At 26.7% G+C, this 19,019-nt stretch overlaps 3 protein-coding genes and 1 non-coding gene across 6 annotated transcripts; 3 read left to right on the forward strand and 1 right to left on the reverse strand.

Annotated features, from left to right (window-relative positions):
- The first annotated feature begins 1,595 nt into the window (after positions 1 to 1,595).
- Positions 1,596 to 1,789, forward strand: LOC112604435. The gene has a single exon (XR_003115227.1). It is a non-coding gene; the product is annotated as a U2 spliceosomal RNA (small nuclear RNA).
- A 3,740-nt stretch (positions 1,790 to 5,529) lies between these two features.
- On the forward strand, positions 5,530 to 7,275 carry LOC112604366 (zinc finger protein 593). Of its 2 annotated transcripts, none has more exons than XM_025353358.1 (4): positions 5,530 to 5,675; positions 5,831 to 5,926; positions 6,835 to 6,935; positions 7,013 to 7,275. In XM_025353358.1, exons 2-4 carry the CDS (start codon positions 5,831 to 5,833, stop codon positions 7,251 to 7,253), a joined length of 438 nt encoding a protein of 145 aa, XP_025209143.1. In that variant the 5' UTR covers positions 5,530 to 5,675; the 3' UTR covers positions 7,254 to 7,275. The 2 variants fall into 2 exon arrangements, with proteins under 2 accessions (XP_025209143.1, XP_025209142.1); XM_025353357.1 differs by having other exon boundaries at positions 5,530 to 5,667.
- Positions 7,231 to 8,706, forward strand: LOC112604365 (serine--tRNA synthetase-like protein Slimp). The gene has a single exon (XM_025353356.1). It carries the CDS (start codon positions 7,250 to 7,252, stop codon positions 8,570 to 8,572), a length of 1,323 nt encoding a protein of 440 aa, XP_025209141.1. The 5' UTR covers positions 7,231 to 7,249; the 3' UTR covers positions 8,573 to 8,706.
- A 1,495-nt stretch (positions 8,707 to 10,201) lies between these two features.
- On the reverse strand, positions 10,202 to 18,954 carry LOC112604119 (gametogenetin-binding protein 2-like). 2 transcript variants are annotated; one of them, XM_025352999.1, is made up of 12 exons: positions 18,442 to 18,954; positions 17,888 to 18,087; positions 17,079 to 17,225; positions 16,799 to 17,014; positions 15,837 to 16,040; positions 15,609 to 15,792; positions 15,362 to 15,535; positions 14,280 to 14,399; positions 14,124 to 14,207; positions 13,548 to 14,052; positions 10,669 to 10,763; positions 10,202 to 10,595 (listed from the first exon to the last, which is right to left on the reverse strand). In XM_025352999.1, exons 1-12 carry the CDS (start codon positions 18,547 to 18,549, stop codon positions 10,440 to 10,442), a joined length of 2,193 nt encoding a protein of 730 aa, XP_025208784.1. In that variant the 5' UTR covers positions 18,550 to 18,954; the 3' UTR covers positions 10,202 to 10,439. The 2 variants fall into 2 exon arrangements, with proteins under 2 accessions (XP_025208784.1, XP_025208785.1); XM_025353000.1 differs by having other exon boundaries at positions 10,440 to 10,595; positions 15,609 to 15,783; positions 18,442 to 18,549.
- Between the last annotated feature and the right edge of the window lie 65 nt (positions 18,955 to 19,019).

Below are 19,019 nucleotides of genomic sequence, written 5' to 3' on the forward strand. Positions count from 1 at the left end.
AATTTTTTTTTTTTGAGTTAGAAGACTAATAATTATAAGCTTAATTTATTACTTTACTTTATATAACTTATTTTAGATTAATATTTATAGACTTGTTTTCTTATAAAATTATTAACAATTTATAAATATTACATAAGTATAAAGGTTGGAAATCAAATTTAAACATTTAACTTTTCCAAAAATCATGTAGAGTTTTTGTTTTGTCACTGTTGTTACTATTTTACCAATATTAAATGTATTTGAATGGACATAATTTAGTATTTACAAGCAAACTGTTCAGTGTAAGACTGTTGGTGAATATGGCATAATTATTTCACAGCTATACATTACACATACGGGATAAGTTTATATCACAGATACGATTAACAAAAAATACAAATTACCTAACTAATATATGTAGTGTATTATATATAAGCACAATAAAAAATTCATAAAAATTTAACAAAGCAAAAATGTACAACAATACTACCAATAACGAAAAAATAAATAAAATTCAAATTATATAGTCCTAGGTAAAAGTTCCTATATTATAATCAACGTTACACACTGAACAATATACTAAGTGGCTTTACCGATAACCATTGCTAACCTAACCTAAAGTATTTTATGAGTGCCGGACTAGTAAGTGGGGTCAGTATACGGAATATTAAAAGTCATTTTATATTGAACGAATTAAAAATTGCGCAAACATTTCTAGATATTAGAATAAAAGAAAAAATATATTAAAAAGGTTTTAAGCTCTGTACAATTGATATTTGATATGAATCCTACGAAACGCGTATGGTGGAAAAAATCTAAGTTTTGATGGTACACTATTGTGCAGCGTACAATGTGACTGTATGCTATAAAAATTGTATTTATTAATAATTATTATTGAACATAGTGTATAATTATGTACAATAGTATGTTTGTTGTTTATTAATTACCATATCAATAACATCCCAAGACGTTAGATAATAGTGTTTTGTTATGAAAAATAGTGTTTAATATATTTTTAAATTGTCTGTAATATAAAATAAAATAAAATATATATTAATATGAATAGTATAACGGATGACAGTTTTTACTTTAACGACTGAGAATGGGTAAATAAATATGTTATACGTATTACATTGATTATTATATTATTGTATTTAATTATATTAATTATAAATGCCTATATGTGAATTAATTCCATAGATAAAAACTATTTTGATTAATTCATTTTTCATTTATTTACACACCACCAAAAGTTTGAAAATTGTCCATTGGCACGCATACTACTCACATGCACGATGCTTGTACATAGTGTATGTTATTTAGTATTCACACTTAAGTTTGTTGCGTGATAAAACCAGTAGATAGCGCGTACAAACCTATCAGTTTCGTACGTACCACGAAGATCGACATATATATATACTATAAAAAAGTTAACGACATTACAACATAGTTATTAAAATTAATTAGTACCGTACTAATTAAAAAAGTTGTAATTTTTATGCGTATCTTAAAAAAAGGCAAATAATCAGACATTAACGACTAGAGATTTGTATGCACCTCCACATATCAGTCGAATATAATCCAGTATATACTTTCATGTGTGGAATTTTCCAAGTATCGCTTCTCGGCCTAATGGCTAAGATCAAAAGTGTAGTATCTGTTCTTATCAGCTTAACATCTGATAAACCACTTACAAAGTGGTTCAAATGTTAAACTAATTTTTAAAATTTTGGTGGAGATGAGGGGCTTGCTCCTGCTCCACCGCGGGTTGGCCCGGAGTTGCAGTACTTCCGGGATCGACCCACATATCACTAATTGACATCGAAATCAGCAATTAATTTAAATATTTATGCTCTCTTATTCGGCATCTGCAGACAATATAGCTCCTCTGCGTGTTTTACTTTTTCTATCGATAGTTTTTGAGCAACTTGTTTGTTATCTAACCCGTGTCGTAATGCGCGTTGGTATAAAGAAGAAACGTCGTATAACTCACAATTCATCTTTTAATATCGCTAATCAAATTAATATGTTTTACAGTAATCCACATAACACTGTAAATTTTTTTTGAATTTATTATTTAATTATATTTTTCATGCTTTCCACCGCGGGTTGGCCCGGAGTTGCAGTACCTCCGGGATCGACCCACATATCACGAATAAAATCAATATTATTAGAAGAATTGTAAACTTCACGATTCATGAATTCCATGAACTTAGTCCCAGTCAAGTTTAAAGACAGAAATTAACATAATCCTTGTAATAGTTAATAATCAAAAGATGAGTTCATTTTTTTAAATACTTTTCCTTAACAATAATTTCACTATAGTCTTAAAAAATTAGAAAATCCAGGACATTGGCTTGAAACAATTCCGTGTTTCCCTTTCACTTCCGCCAAATTTGATACTGATTATAATTATTTTCACATATACTCACCAAACATATATTTTATGTATTTACAAATAAATAAAGCATTGTGGGTATTATTATTATTATTAACCTTGAGGTTATTATATCTGGTAGTAAAAACTATGGTTGGCGACATAAAATTTGTCAGGTGGCCGTCGTCGTACCTCACACCTCACCCAGTCAGTAAACAGTGGTTCTCATTTTTTTTTACGTTTTTTCTAGTATATTAAGAGCATATTATAAGAAAAATATGTAATATTAAAAAGTATGTTTAATAAATAATAAAAAAAAATTGTATATATGAATACGAAATATTTTCAAAAAGGTAGCAAATGGTTTAATGACCACTAACACAAAAAATTCGTTAGGATCATTGTATTTACCCGCCAGTTTTCGTGTCGCCGACTATAGCAGAATTATAATTTGTATAAGTATTAAGTAGGTATATTATTAACATTTAACAGTATCAAAATAAACGTTAAGTGGGTATATATTATACATAATTACGGTGGGTAAATTGTACAAATGTGTACATAAAAATAACATAAAAGTAAAAAAATTTGATTTTACTCCAGTATTAGTTTTTCTTTATTATTATTATTATGTCAGTATTGTAAAACCAGTTTACAGGTATAAAAAAAGTGATGGCAAGGGTCACTAAAAAGGTGTTGACCGCAATTGTGCCGACATCATTGTACAGGTATAGGTTATGTTTAATTATGACTAGGTACAACCTAAAGGTTTGTAGTAAATTAGTAAATACCCTCTGAACATTTTTAAATTATTAAAATTAAAATAGTGATTTAATGTTTCATTATTTCTCAACAATAAAGTGATACAATAATATTAAGTTATATTATATAATAATATATTATACGGTAAAATGCATGGAAGATAGTAGCCAGTAGGTACCTACTATAAAGCGTTTCACAATAAATGTCCTTCGATACTAACGCGCCATGTGGCGATTTTTCGTCAAACTAGAAGTCCACTGTAGTTAAAACAAGAAAATAAAGAACATTATTTAAAATTTTTAAAATTATGATCAGGAGCGATTATGCATTTTATGTACCCATAACGAAAAATTACCACCTGCCGCGTTGGTATTTATGAACATTTGTTGTGAAACGCATTTTTAGGTACCTATATTGTTATTACTGCGTGTCGAATTTTTAATGTCTTTCTGAATGCAACAAGATTATAATGATTAAATTATGTACTGGAGTCATAGTCTGATATAATTAACATAAATTAATACGTATGAATATTTATTAACTATTTAAAAATAATAACAATTTAAAATAAAAGTACGAATTTTACATAATAGATGTAGGTAGATACCTCAAAATGATATTCTTGCAGCTCGAAAAATTTTCAATGAAATATCGTATCAAATTTTAATTCTGCGAAATTTATCAAGTATTATTTCGATTTTACCTCATTTACCTAAGTGGTGGACTGTTAGCATATTATTAAAATGAATAATATAGGATGCATTTTAGAAAGTATTTTGAATTATTTAAAAAAAATTAAAGTTAACAATTACTATGTATGGTATGTACGTGTAGTGCTGTGGTGATAATTTAATAAAAAATTAATAAATTTCCTTTTTACAGAGTGTTTTTTCTAAAATCTGAAATGGTTAATGGAAAATTGGTTTGTCGATCGGCTTCGAAATAAAATTAAAATTTTTTATCGAATAATCATTGAAAAAATGATAGATCATTAAAATGTTATTTTTAGCTTATTAATTATTATTTATAAATGTATTTATTTTCTGTTTTTAGATTGATAATTGTTTAAATAATATAAGAGGATAGCCGACCCGTGACGGGCTTCGCCTGTGATTGGTTGTTTATTTTGCCTTTGAAGATGATGTAGAATTTATTATTCAAATTTTATCGTTTAATTTTTGATTGGCAATTAAATATAAAAAACGGTATTGAAAACATATTAAAATATTTCTAGCGGTATTAAGTATTTGGTATAACCTTTAAAAAAAAAAATTGGAAAAATGTTAAATATTGTCGTCAGATAATTGGAACATATAAATACAATATACCTCTCCAGACAAAACAAATTAAAAATCGGGTAATGTTGCGACATTTAGGAGGGTATTTGGAATAGCTCTGCGAAAAAAAAATAGAAAAAAGATAAATAGTGTTGTCACAAAATGGGAACATAAAAAAGGCCTGTTTTTGTGGACCTCGCAGAGAGGCCTCAAATATTAGCTTTGTTTTTTAATTTATCAAGAACTTTATTATGTATTAACTTTTGAGTTAATTAAATCTTATTATAAAACAGTGTAAATAAATTCATGGTTTAATTAGTTAGATTATATCTTTAAATAAATTAAGATGTTTTTAAAACTTCATTACGTATAATTATGTGTTTTAATGGTAACCATTGTTACAAAACAATAATATTAATAATAATATTGGATATGCAGGAAAATTTCCACTTTATTGGTTTATTTTATTTATTTTATCAACAAAAGTGGTACCTACTAAAACCTTCAACAGACTACCAGGTATAACAGAAAAAAAATTCAGCCAAATCGGTTCAGTAGTTTTCTCGGTTAGGGCGGTCGTTGAAAACCCCTTTCAATTTTATACAGTAGTAGTATAGATAAAAAGCTAAAAAAATTACTACCTATTTTGAATCTTTTTTGAATTCATTGTAGGGAAAATCAAAAAAATAATAACTAAGTAAATCTACTATGCTGTAATATCATAATTCAGAAGTATTAACTCTGATTTTGATGAACTAGTTCTATACTTAGAAAATCATACATAAAATAAGAAAAAACTTGGATAACGATCACTGCATCCAATAAGGTTTGATAAAAAGTACTAATAAATGATAATTATAAAAATAAATGTAAAACAATATTTTTCCACTAAACTAGTACCTACATTGTCACCGAATACCTAATTTTAATGGTGCATCTCGTCTCAGTAATATTTAATTTTGATAAGGAGTATACTATAGGCAACTGATCATACAAATCGACCACGGGCGTTATGATTTCCTTATCAATGTCTGAGCCAATTGCCAACTTCGTGCACGTCCGGTAACACTGGACCATAGGTTCTTCCATTTCTTGGTTATCTAAATTCGAATTTCGGAAAAACATTGTGATAAAACTCACGTCATATGTGCGTAGTGCGTACCCATGTGACATTCATGCATTGCCATTTATTAAAAAACAAATCTGTAACTATTTACAAGTGTTTAGTCCTGTACGGTGTGTAGCAATAGTCACTTCCTGTTGAAAGAAAATGTAAGTATGTAAGTGGTTTTCTGGTGTACGAACTACTTATGTTGAATCTTTGACTGCGTCGATTGTCGCCAACAAATACAATTTTTAAGTTGTTTAACAGTTATTAACACGCCACTCGAGCGTAATCTCCAAACTACGATTGATAACACGTTTATCCTTGCAGATGACCGGACCGCAGAAGAAGAAAAAACACCATGTAGGCGATACATTCTACAAACGGAAATACAAGACCAAACATAGAGCCAGAGACATTGACGAGGTAAACGAGATTTTTTACGGTTGAACGATTAATTGCTCGGATTTTTGTACCCGATGCGCCCGCGCTTGCAAGAAAAGTATATGTATACAGGTTTATTTGTTTTGTTTTATTGACCATAAAAAAAAAAAGCTATTTGAAAATATTTAAAAGGCGATATTTTTTTAAACCATTATAATATAATATCAATAAATAATTGTGTGCAAATGAAGAGCACAATGTAGATGGTCTGTATTAAATGAATAACACCACTATAGTACGGATAATCCATTCATTTATACATAATAAGTTTATTTTATTGATTAATGATAATCTGGTATAAATCATTTAAATGTGTAAAACTGCACAATGCAGACATTCATTGTGTCTATACAAAATTTTTAAATTAATATTATTTTCACCTCTTCCACTAAGACTATGTTGAGATATTATTTTAGTCTATAATGCTATCGGTTCTTTTTGGTATATACTTTTTTAATTTTTAACAATTAATTCCATTCTTATCATATTTTTACTATTTCACTCTTCAATATGTAAATGTTTTAACTTTTGATTTTACATATTAAATTAAATACATTATTTATACTGTTGGCAACATGGTAACCAATAACTTGCATGAGTTTTTGCAATAAAAATGTAAAAATTCAATTTTGGTTTTCTCTTAATGATCTAGTCATTGACAAATGTTAAGAATTGCACTAAAATGCTAAATATTTAATTTTATGTTTAATTGTAACTAATGATTTCATGAATTAATTAAATAACATATTTTTATTAAAATATGTTATCTTGTAAAATAAATAAAATACCAACACTTTAAATTATTATAATATAAAGTATGATTATTAATTTTAATGTATAATCATTTTCCATAAGTGTTTATTGAACTGATTATCATATTTGTATCTCAGGTCGATAATGACTTAAAGAAAGAAAATGCAGACCGTTTGTTGAAACAAGCTCTTGATTTTGATAAACCTGGTGAAGGACAACACTACTGTATACATTGCGCGTAAGTACCATGTCCTAAATAGATAAATCATACTGAGTCTTAGTTATTATAAAACTAATATCAATTCAATATTTTAGACGTTATTTTTTAAGTGATCAAGTCTTACAAGATCATTTCCGTACAAAATTGCATAAGAAACGAATTAAAGAACTTAGACTTGAACCATATACAATTGAAGAGGCTGAAAGAGCGGCTGGTTTTGGCAGTTATATAGCTCCAAAAGAAAGAGTCATTGTCACACAACCAATTAATGTGGAAGAATACAAAGAACCTGAACAAGTTGCTGATATTTGTTCATTAAATATAGATTTACAATGATTAAAAAATTATTTTCTATTAATTCTCTTTTAAAGGTAACTAAAAATTATAGTACATCAAAACTGTACATTCCGTATAACCAGACATCTGATACATATGTCATTGTTGAACCATATTTGGATTTGGAGAATCGTTTTAAAGATAAAAATATTTTAAAAGATAATATTACTTTAAGGGGTTTAAATATCGATATAGATAAAATATGTGATAATTGGTCAAGTTTCATTAGTGTGCGAGACGAAATTGTCCATTTAAATGTTGAAAAACAAAAAATTGCTGAGCAATTTAAAAAAATCAAAAAGGATGATAGTAATGAGATACAGAGGCTTAAAGAAAGTAGATCAAAAGTAATGACAAAGTTAAAATCTTTGAGAGATAATATTTCTATATTAGAAACGGAAGTGGTTATTCCTAGTCTTAGCATACCCAATAGCTTACATCCCGATTGCCCTTTAACTGAAAACAAAATTTTATTTCAACGCTTTGGAAAAATGAAAATTGATAATGAAGACTGTGTAGATCATTTAAAAATTGGCTCAGTTTTAGAATGTTTGGATTATATAAATCATGTAATTGTTTATATTAAGAATGAAGCGTCTCTCTGTGAACAAGCAATAATGACTTATTTCAACGAGTTTTTAGAAAAGTCTGATTTTATACCCTTTTGTAATTCAGATCTCATTAAAAGTGTAATTATTGAAGGATGTGGTGCAGATGTTGATAACGCAGATCAAACATTTATTTTAAGTGAAAAAAACCTGCATTTGATGGGTGGTGCAAGTCTTCAATCATTCTGCGCATTTCTCACCAAAGCGTGTGTTGGAGGAAACAAACTACCTCTGAAATTGTATTCAACTGGTCGACTGTATAAACCCTTTATCAAAAACATTGGACTTTTCTCTGCTGTACAAACAAATGCTGTTGAAGTTTTAATTGGTTCGACTGATGAATGTGAATCCAAAGACCAATTTGACAAAATGCTGACCGTTTATAGACAAGTATATGAAAATATTGGTTTAGATTATCGTATAGTTTATTCACCTGTTTCCAAGTTAGAAAACTGGGAGAGTTTAAGAGCTCAAGTGGAATTGTACTCTGTGAGTAGTAAAAATTATGTTGCCGTTGCTTCATTATCTTTATCTGGGGATTTTATTAGCAAACGTTTGAGAATATACTGGTCTGGCAAAGACAAAAACAATTTTTTGAACATTGTTAACGGGAAAATGGTAGACACTAATGTATTGCTAGGATGTTTGTTAGAACAAAATGTAAACAAGTTCAATGTACCAGACTGTATAAAAAATTATATGATTGTTTAAAATATTTTAATTTGTTTTTTGCGTATTATGTGAATAAATTACTAATCTATGTATGTCCTATACATCCCCAATTTTCTAATTCCAAAAGTAGGTCATAATATGAATATTAAATGCATAATATTGTATAACTAAAATATTGTTTTATTTCATTTGTACAACAAACTATGTTTATTTTCTTTGTTTAAAAACATTGATTATTTGTGCATTAACAACACATTTAGATATTTTTTCCATTAAAGTGAAATTTGATTGATATTTGTCTTAATATTTTGTAATTCATTTATTTGACTTTAACTATCAGACTCATAATTTTTACAAGTATTTAGACCTATTATTTATAAACCAAGGATATTATTTTAAAATTTGCAAGTGAGATGTAGCATATGTAAGTGTTGTATTTATAGCCTCCACAGTAAACTCAAATGTTTACAACAGGAGACAGTGATAATATATTGTATCGCAAATAAAGTATATATGCTATAAGTACGTGAAAAAATAGGCTTACCAACTACAAAACTTTGACCACCTTGGTGAATTAATAGATTAGACTAAATAAAGTAGGCAGCTTTTGCACATAATAAATGTGGTATTAAACATACCATCCGTAATGGTAATCCACTCTGTAATTGGTTATATAGACATTGATGGCGTGCAGAGGTAATATGAGCACTTATATTTGAATTAAGTTTACCATATCTTAGGGCTGACGGTATTTTCAGTATACCGTATCAACGAGGAAATTTTTCTATTTATAAAATAACTTCGATGAGACTTGAAACAGTTTCATTTTTTATTAATCATAACAATATACTATTTTACCATGATTTAGTAATAAGTGAACTGTTCTTGGATTAAAATATTTACTATGTTCATCTTTTTTTGCAATCAAAAATTAAAATGAATTTTGAATCGGTATATCTTGAGTAATTTAGTGCAATATTAATTAAATTTAAAATAAGTTATTGAAATTTTTTTATTATAACATATTAAATTTGCAGAAAATAATAATTTGGACAAGTAGATATAACATCTGCTATGGTATAGAGATATAAAATATCTATTCATTTAGCCATGTTAGTGCTTGCTGTTTTCCAGTATCAATGGCAATACAGATTATAATATTATATATAGTATAATATAAAGTATATACTGTGAAACAATATTAAAGTAAAAAATATTGATATTAGTTAGATTTTATTTATTATTTCAGTATACTGTACCATATCGGTTTTTTGGTATACCGAAACTTTTCAGTTTTTTCGGTATACCGTTTCAAACCGGTATTGAAATCAATACCGTAATACCGAAAATTATTTTCAATACCGTCAACCCTATAATATCTCAATCGGGTTTCTATCCAAAAATTATCAAGGTTTTCATATCAAAATTCCTCTATTTAACCAAAATGTATAATTTAAAAACAAATAATTATACAGTGGCACGTAATAATTTAACTTAACATTATAATATAATGAGCTGAGATAATAATCAAATTTATTTACTACTGACCCAAATGATACCTTATTAATTATAAGTAGGAAACAAAACATTTAAACACAAAAACATTGGGACATACTTTTTCAGTTTTTTTTTTAATAATGGTTATCAAATTAACTATTATATTCCTCTAATAAATTTAATTTTATAATATAAAAAATATTCTTAAATAAATTTGTATTGATCTAATCAAAAAATGTCAGAACAAATTATTCACAAGTATTAACTAACGCAATATTGTGTATATGAATGCAAATAAAGAAAAAATGTTTCTATATTATTATATAAGTATAATGAAAAAATTAACTAAAACGGTTTTATTAAAAATGTTTTGGAATAAGGGAAGTGAGAATGACACTCCAACAATGACTCATAAGGTCTGAGGGTCTTTTAAATTAGCGAAACCATTTTTAAGCGTTTCCCTAAGTTTTAGACGTTTCTCATTTACTAACATTGCACAGACTTTATACATCTCCACCTCTTCTGACGGTATTAATGTATCATCTACAACAATAGCATCTTTTTCCTAAAAAAACAAAAAAAGAATACAATCATTAATAAAGACAAATCAATATAATTTTGATTTATTTTTTACTTACCAGTTCTTCTATTAACAATTGTTGAAGTGGCAATGACTTGCAGGATAATGTCCCCGTGTTAGAATAACATTTTATTTTTAATGAAGGTACATCTCCTGTAACAGAATTAACATTATAACATAAATGGAGTAAGTAGTCTATACAATTAAGTCAAAATGAATTACAATGAAAAATTGTAAAAAAAAAAAGTTACATGGGTTGCCATACAAAAATATATTATAAAATAATAAACGAAAAGATGGCGAGAAATCAAATAAAAATATCTTCTTGTTTTACTTAAAAGAATTGAAAACAAAAACATGTAAAAAAAATTATTTTTATGAAATACTGTAGAACAGAAAAAATTATGAATTTGAGTAAAAATAATATTTCATTCCTAACATTCAATAATTATTATTTAAATAGGATGGTATCAGATTTTAGGAAAATATATAAGCTTTTATAGAACAAAAATCATTTTTCATTTTTAGTATTTTAAGTTAATATATAAAGTAAATTAATGAAGTGGCGTTGAGGAAATGTGTGTATTAAAATAGGAGGGCAACTAATTGATGGAACCTGTAACATTATGTGTCATTTTATAATAATGATAATGATCGAATGAAGTGAGGGATAATATTTTTAATGAAACCTAACTTTTAATTAAATTAAATACTAATAATTTAGCTTTTGTCTATTTTTTATTGGATAGCCCTTTAAACAAGTATGCATGAAAGGGAGATTTATGGGTATAATTTCTGTCACCTTTCTGATATTAAAAGAAAAATTTAAGAATGTATTTAAGAGTATAAGTGGTTTCTATCAATGAACTTTTAATTATATAAGTGTAAAGATGTACAGCCTTAAGGATATTTAAAAAGAGAAGTATATACTCATAAACATTTAACATGTTGACAGACAGTTGATCAGTTTTATTGCTATAACAGTACTCTAAAAACCTTCTACCTAAGTAGTATTACTGTAATAATTCAAAAAATGTTTTATGAAAGAGGAAGTTATGTTGCCCATATTAAACATATTACATACTTGAGCACTGTCAATTTAAAGCAAATTAAATTCAGTATTTAAAATACTAATAGCAAATTTTCAAAAATCATTTAACCTGGAAGATTTATCTTTGGTGAGTCACTACTGTTACATCAAGGAAGAAGCTTTAGGTAATATATAAAGGGCAAGAAAGCAAAATATGGGATAAAGTTTTTTAAGTTATGTGATTCTAATGGATACGTTTTAAATATTGAAGTATAAAATAGTAAAAATAATCATTTATTCCAATCAAAAAATTCGAAAACAAATAGCTTAATCCATTCACTTAAAGATTCATATTTAAGTAAAGGCAATTTTTCATGGATAATTACTACACTTTCTAAATTATTATTATTAAAAAATAAAATACATTTTATGGGAACTTTGAGAAGCAACTAAAAAAGAAATCCTGAAGAGGTAACTAAAAAAAAAGGAATTAAAAAAGGGTATCACGAGTGGAGGAGACAAAATGAAAGTTACATTTTAAAATAAAAAGATAAATACGATGTCACAACATCACTACTAAATATCATTTACAAATATTGTCACATTAACCAATAAATATGAGCGACAAAAGTTAAAACCTATTAAGATTGTAAAATATAATGTAAAAATGATCGAAGTTGATAGATTTGACCAAATTGTTAACAGTAAACTATAATTATGCACCCAGAAAAATATGTAAATGGTAAAGAAAGTTATACTTAATTTTTAAATATTACTGTCAGGAACACTTATTATGTATATATAAATTCAGGAAAACACTTACCAAAGATTTGATTTCTCTATCTTCAAATTATATTTATTTTTTTAACCAAAACTTTTTATAGTAAATAAAAATAATAAAAGAAAAAACTAGAAATTCTCATTTTCAAGAACTTATATAAATTTCAACGGGTTACAAGAGAAAAAAATATTATAAAAAGTCTATGTTGTTAAATCTGAACATCAAACGCAGAAGACAAACATATCTTCAATTTTAATGTTGTATCAACCTATTACATGCAAGAAAATGTTTTGAAGAATTTTATAAATTAAATATTTTTGTCATAATTTTTGTATTTTGAACACAAAATCAGAGTGTAAAGATATTTTTTTAATTTTATATATTATTTTATTATTTATCATGTCAATAAAATCCTAATGTAATTAATTACAGGATTTATTCTGACAGGTTTTAGTAAATATAAAGGGTAAAAATTGTGAACACTGCTATAGCAGTAATGAAAAAGTTATATTTTAAAGTATGCCTGTAGAACAAAATGGTATTTATGACTGTTCGTCAACATGCTCAATATTGATGATTTAAAAAACAACATTTATGCTAAATTTTCAGTATACTTTTGGAAATAATACACTATATAAAATTCATATGGAAAACTTCAAGTTTTAAAAAAAAGATGATGCTTACTATAAGGAAGTTATTTTTAAAAAATGAACATTTTTTTTTATTTAATTATAAAACTGAAAATTAATAGTGCCATTGCCCCATGCTGTATATTAAAAAAAAAACAATTAAATGTAATTTTGATTAAATTTCAAACACAGAAATTATACTGGCATAGTAAAAAATATTATTATTATTAGATAATACTTTTGAAAATCTTATGTTGGTAAAAAAAAAAGAATCAAAAACATATATTTGTTATTTGTTTAAGATACTGCAATTTTAATTTAATTAATTTAAACTAAAAATTATGAAATAAGCAATTGCAATATGTGGGATATAGGTAAAAATTTAATTTGTAAATATTCCAAATTGTATTTTATAAATTACTTAGAACTAATTATGATGGTGCAAAAATAAATTATCCAATCATAATATATGAGCTCTATAAATATCACTGAATTACCTGAGTGATTACAAAATCCTTCAGAGCACGCCACATCTGAACCATCAGGTGAGCTGGTACTATTACTATGGTTGTTATTTTCAGCTGATGCATAACCATAGTCTTGTGAATGATCGCATAACGATGGACACGAACTACAGCTACCAGGTAGATCATGATTGGTTACACTAGACTTACAGTCACCACCTTCTGATTGATGCTCATCAGCAGAATGACGGTCAGTCATATCTTCAATTTCAATATCATCATCTTCTTCAACAATCATATTATAAGCACTTATAACTTCTTCTTCTGCTTCACTTTGTAATTGAACTGGGGGATTCTTAATTTTTTTTGTATTTTTTCTGCTGCTTTTTGTTTGTTTCTTTTTATTACGTTTTTCTTTTTCTCCGCTATTTTTTTTCTTTTTTGATTTCCTTGTCCCTTTAGAATTACAGTCAACACAGCTGCATGGTTTAACTGGAGTCGAAACACTTTTTTTTCGATCACCAGACAGTTTAAGTTGCTGAAAAATTATAAATTATTCACTGTTAAAAACAGTTATTTTACACAACTCAATACATAGTAAATACATACTTTTCTCAATCTTTTATGAAGCTCACACGTACATTTATATTCTTCATAAACATAAAAAAAATTTTCATCAGAATCTTCTCTTTCCTGAAAAAAAAAAAAAAAATTATCAACATAAGTTAATAATTTAATAATAGATTTAAAATGTAAAAAACTCACATTCGACTGTACACCGTCATAAACATCATCTTCGTCATCAACATCATCCACAAAATCAATATCATCTTCACCAAAATCAATTTCTTCTTCATCTTCATCAACACATGAACAATCATCTTTCTATATAAAAATAAAAATAGATATATAATATGAATTTAATCCATTTAAGATAAAAAAAAAAAAAATTTATTTGCGCATACTAATTACCTACTAAAGACAAAAAAGAAAAATAATTTTTTTTATGAATTGTCTCTTAACAATACACAATACGTGAGTTGCATCCTGATGTATTATAAATAGAGTCTAGATACTAGTTACCTCCAAATGACAGGTAATATATGTATAAATGGTTATTTAATGATTTAAAAATTTTCAATTATCAATAGAGATTTGTAATTTCAGATTTTTGTGCGTTAATACAATTATATTAATTTTGACTTTGCTTTGTGATACTCTAATAACAATTTTATTAGATAATATTTAACATAAAGGTTAAGAGTTTTTGAACTAAAGAACTAAAAGAAAGCTTATAGCATTTAGATGATTAAATAATAAAATTTTCAAACTATTTGGTAGAATTGTAATTATCTATGGCATAACAAAGTTACAGCATCCAAGAGTATAATTAATACATTAAAATTTTTCATAGCAATTTTAAGATATTTTAAATTGAATGAAAATAACAAAATTTGAGTACAAATAAATACTAGCTTATAAACTAAGCAATTTTATAAATTATAAGTTTGATAATCATAGTAAACTGAATAAGAGATTATGCTTTTTTTTTTAGAGATTAATTATATTATGATTTAAGATTTTTATTAGTATTGTGTATTACTTGTATAACCAAGAACAATGTTTTTCAATGTTAGTATGAAGTTATTAATCTTAAAATAAATTCATGATGTTAAATATAATTATTAAAAAATGAATAGAAAAATAATTATCACTATTATATAAAACTGTATATTTGTTTACTTTTTTTATTTTGTTATATTCAATATTTTATTATATCATATAAAATTTATGCCTACCTAAATTTAATTTCTATAAATATAACACAATATATGATGGGTACTTACATCACAACAAGGTGATGATAATCTTGTTACCAACATTATTGGTATGATTTCTTTTTTTTGTGATCTTTTTTGTTTCCTAAGCCGTTTTCTTTTTTGTGTCTTTTTCTCTTTTTTTGAAAATTCATTGTAAAACTGATCTAACTTGGTAAATCCTTGTTTTACTTCAATAGCAGTCTACAAAATAATACATTTCATAATGAATCTATTTTACAATACCAAGGGAAAAATTTAAATAGTTATTACGTACTTCAAATCTTCTGGCAAGACCATCAATGGCTGCTGCTGCCAGAACTTGGCAAGTATATTGTTCTTCTCTAATCCTTAATTGTATTCTGTGTAATCGTTCATATACACAAATACCCAGACATGTTAAAACCTCTTCTTGAGCAATCTCGATAGTTTTAGCATGTCGTTCCCTACGACTAATGTTACTTCATAAATATTTTGACAAATATTTTATTAGTATACAACTTACTTTCCCATTAATTCAGGTTCAGCGCGGCTGATTAATGCACCAATATAATTAATATCAGTGTCCAAATGGACGTGTTTGTCCCCGACACATCTTTTAATACCTGCATAGAGTTCTTCTATATAACCTTTTTCTTTGGACGGATCTTCTTCTTCAATAAGTAATGCATATGCTTTCATCACTTTAGTACGACAGTCCCCACAAAATCTAATAAGCAACATTTAAATTAAATGTGAATACTTAAATTATATAATGTGTAAAAGTGAAAATTTGGCACATATTATTGCTAATATCAATAATGAAATTTTTACATTTATCATAAATTGTATTTTAATTATTATTTAAAAGATGTTCATTTTTATTTCTGAAAAAGACAAGTTGATGATATTAATAACTTTTTATGTATGATATTTAAAATTTATGTTAACTACATAAATTAATTTATTTGTTTTTTTTTTCAAAATTAAAAAGACAAAAAATAAGTTTTGTTAACTTTGACTCTATAAAACATATTGCCTAAAACTATAAATTATAATAAAAATTTTAAGTAATTAAAATATCTTCTAAATTATTATTTTTAAGTGGTTAAAAAATTGTATACAGATTTGTAATACTAAATTTAATAAAATGCCCTTAGAAATAATGCTATGTTGATTTTTGTTATATTATATATATACAATAATATAACAGGCTTTGGCGTGAATTTTAATTAGAGACAATTAATTGACATTTTAGAAATTCTTATATAATATAAGAAGATACTATAAAAACATATTTTAAATATGACAAATATTAATGATTTTATACTTAACTTACAAAAAAATGTTTATTATTACCTATTAACAAATAGCAAAAATATGACATTTTGAACATTTGAAATGCCTTATAGGATACTTCAACAAAAAAAGATATCTAGCTGTAAGATTTTAAGGTTTCTAGCCCAATAATAAAAAAATTATAATAACCTATGTTTTCTGAGGTAATTATCCAATGTGCTTAATAAACTACTAGCTTCTATAAGCACTATTTCATCTCTGCATGGTTCAGTCATATGTCTCCATATATCTTGCCATCCACTTGCCATTGGACGGACAAGTCTTTGGGACTCAAGGGAATGGTAGACACATCTTTTACTTTTTTTTGATTGCCTTCGACTAGATGCTATTGATGATAAACGATTCCTTTAAAAAATATTTTGACAATTAAATATCAAAAATAAATGATATTAAAATATAATTAAATTACCCATTGGTATTCTGAAGTAAATTATACATGCACCTTTCTTCGTCATAAAATTCATATCTTATAGATATAAAGTTGTTATTAACTACAACAAGAGGAAATAATGCATTTTGACCAAGTTTGGCCATTTCGCCAAATAATTTTTCAGCACTGAAAAATAATCATATTCATAATTACATATTTTATTATTTTCATTAAATGTATAGTCATATACATAGGTTAAATACCTAATAAGTAATGTCAATATATTACAAAAACAAGGTAATAGAAAAAATAAAACAATTAAAAAATTAAAACATAATATATACCTTTAAAATTGTGTAAAAATGGAATTTAGAATAAACCTTGAAATGAAAAAATGAATATTAAGATGTGGAATAATTAAGTAATTGAATACAAATAAATGATAACATTTGGTTTAAGACTAAAATCAATATTTTAATTAAAAATAAAATAGTTGAGCAACTATTATAAATTAAATAAATTAAGACTAATTATAATTGAATAAATGTGTTGAAAAAATAAACCTAAGTAAATAAATGAAATACCTATTTAAATTAATTTATTAAACTCAGATATTATTAGAAAATTTAGATTTCATAATGAGTGTAAATAAATGCTTTAAAAGTTGATGAATTTTAATTTCTTAAAACAGAAATATTGACAATATAAATAAAGTACTGTCTTTAAAAAAAAATGTCTTAAGATCAGAGTTATTTAAGATGAAAAAGGTCAACTTCATAATTTTACTAATAATGATCATTTCAGTAACTAACAATTAAGATTAATTAACAACAAAATATAAAACTTACCTTCTACGACATCCAACACAGTCAATACTTTCACTCATTATATCTAATATTTCTTTAATGGATACTTTTAATACATCTTGCAGTTCGCGTTTGTTTAACATGCGATATTTTTTTATAAAACTATCCAATGATTGAACTTTTAATGGCGGTACTTGTTTTACTTCTTGTACCAAATCTTCATTGCTAAGATCCATCACCAACTGTAAAACAAAAGACAGTCAATGTAATCATAGGCAAAAGGCATAAAGCAACAATGCAAGTATTATAAGTATCGTAAATTAATCCAGTACATTATAAAACTAAAAACCAACTAAAAATAGCATGGATAAGCACATTAATTAAAATTCCAGAAATATAAACATTGTATTAGATAAAAGACAATTAAAAATGGTAATGACTTCAAGAGGAACATCAAAGGAGTTTGAAACAAAACTGTTGAGACAGTTAGCCAGCAGGGTTTGATAATGGGAATTGGTCATTGGATGATCTCACAAGAGGGATATTAGAATTTAAAAAAAAAAAACCAATAGTGGGACCATGGGGGATGGACTCACAGTCAAGTTCTCGTCGACTTGTAGAGGCAATTGCCTATGCTTGAGCCGATGGTCCTTGCCCATTCTCATCACTTCCACCAGGTCGGGCATCCTTTCTGTTTGCAACATTTAAGCCTGCTGTGTGGTCACGATATCGTCACCGAATACCATTGACCTTATATACTTAAATATATATATATATATGCGTGAGCGTGTGCGTGTGTTAATATTATTATTATTAATAACACACACGGGCGGACGCGAGCCGAGTACGAACGGCGTAAATCCGAAAACAAAAAACGTGAAAACGATGTATGGGGCCTTTAATCGTTCTTTTTACACTCGTCCAAACGTACGAGGCTTTAATAATTTACACACGACTGACTTGTAAGAAACGGGCGAAACGCTGATGAGTAGACATCCGCCTTTAACGCGAGCGCGGTGTAGAAGTACGTGCGAGCAATGAGTGGCGGAGGCGATGACAGGAGGGAAATCGCCAATCGGGCGAAACGCACGGGGACGATCAACGTAGACTAGTATACAACGTCCTTGGAACCTGGAGCGCCAAAACTAACGAATGGCACCGCACCTCGATGAAC

This window comes from Melanaphis sacchari, unplaced genomic scaffold, assembly GCF_002803265.2.
Source record: "Melanaphis sacchari strain LSU unplaced genomic scaffold, SCAv2.0 Contig11_pilon_pilon, whole genome shotgun sequence".
NCBI lineage: Eukaryota > Metazoa > Arthropoda > Insecta > Hemiptera > Aphididae > Melanaphis > Melanaphis sacchari.

Bases quoted from the DNA above. Each gene is read 5' to 3' on its own strand.
- LOC112604366 (XM_025353358.1), top strand. From the start codon at position 5,831: ATGACCGGACCGCAGAAGAAGAAAAAACACCATGTAGGCGATACATTC. The intron at 5,927-6,834 runs GTAAACGAGATT...TTTGTATCTCAG, and splicing joins GAGCCAGAGACATTGACGAG to GTCGATAATGACTTAAAGAA. The intron at 6,936-7,012 runs GTAAGTACCATG...TCAATATTTTAG, and splicing joins CACTACTGTATACATTGCGC to ACGTTATTTTTTAAGTGATC.
- LOC112604119 (XM_025352999.1), bottom strand. From the start codon at position 18,549: ATGTTGCAAACAGAAAGGATGCCCGACCTGGTGGAAGTGATGAGAATG. The intron at 17,015-17,078 runs GTAATTTAATTA...TATTTTTTAAAG, and splicing joins TTACTTCAGAATACCAATGG to GAATCGTTTATCATCAATAG. The intron at 16,041-16,798 runs GTTATTATAATT...GTTGCTTATTAG, and splicing joins AATTACCTCAGAAAACATAG to ATTTTGTGGGGACTGTCGTA.
- LOC112604365 (XM_025353356.1), top strand. From the start codon at position 7,250: ATGATTAAAAAATTATTTTCTATTAATTCTCTTTTAAAGGTAACTAAA.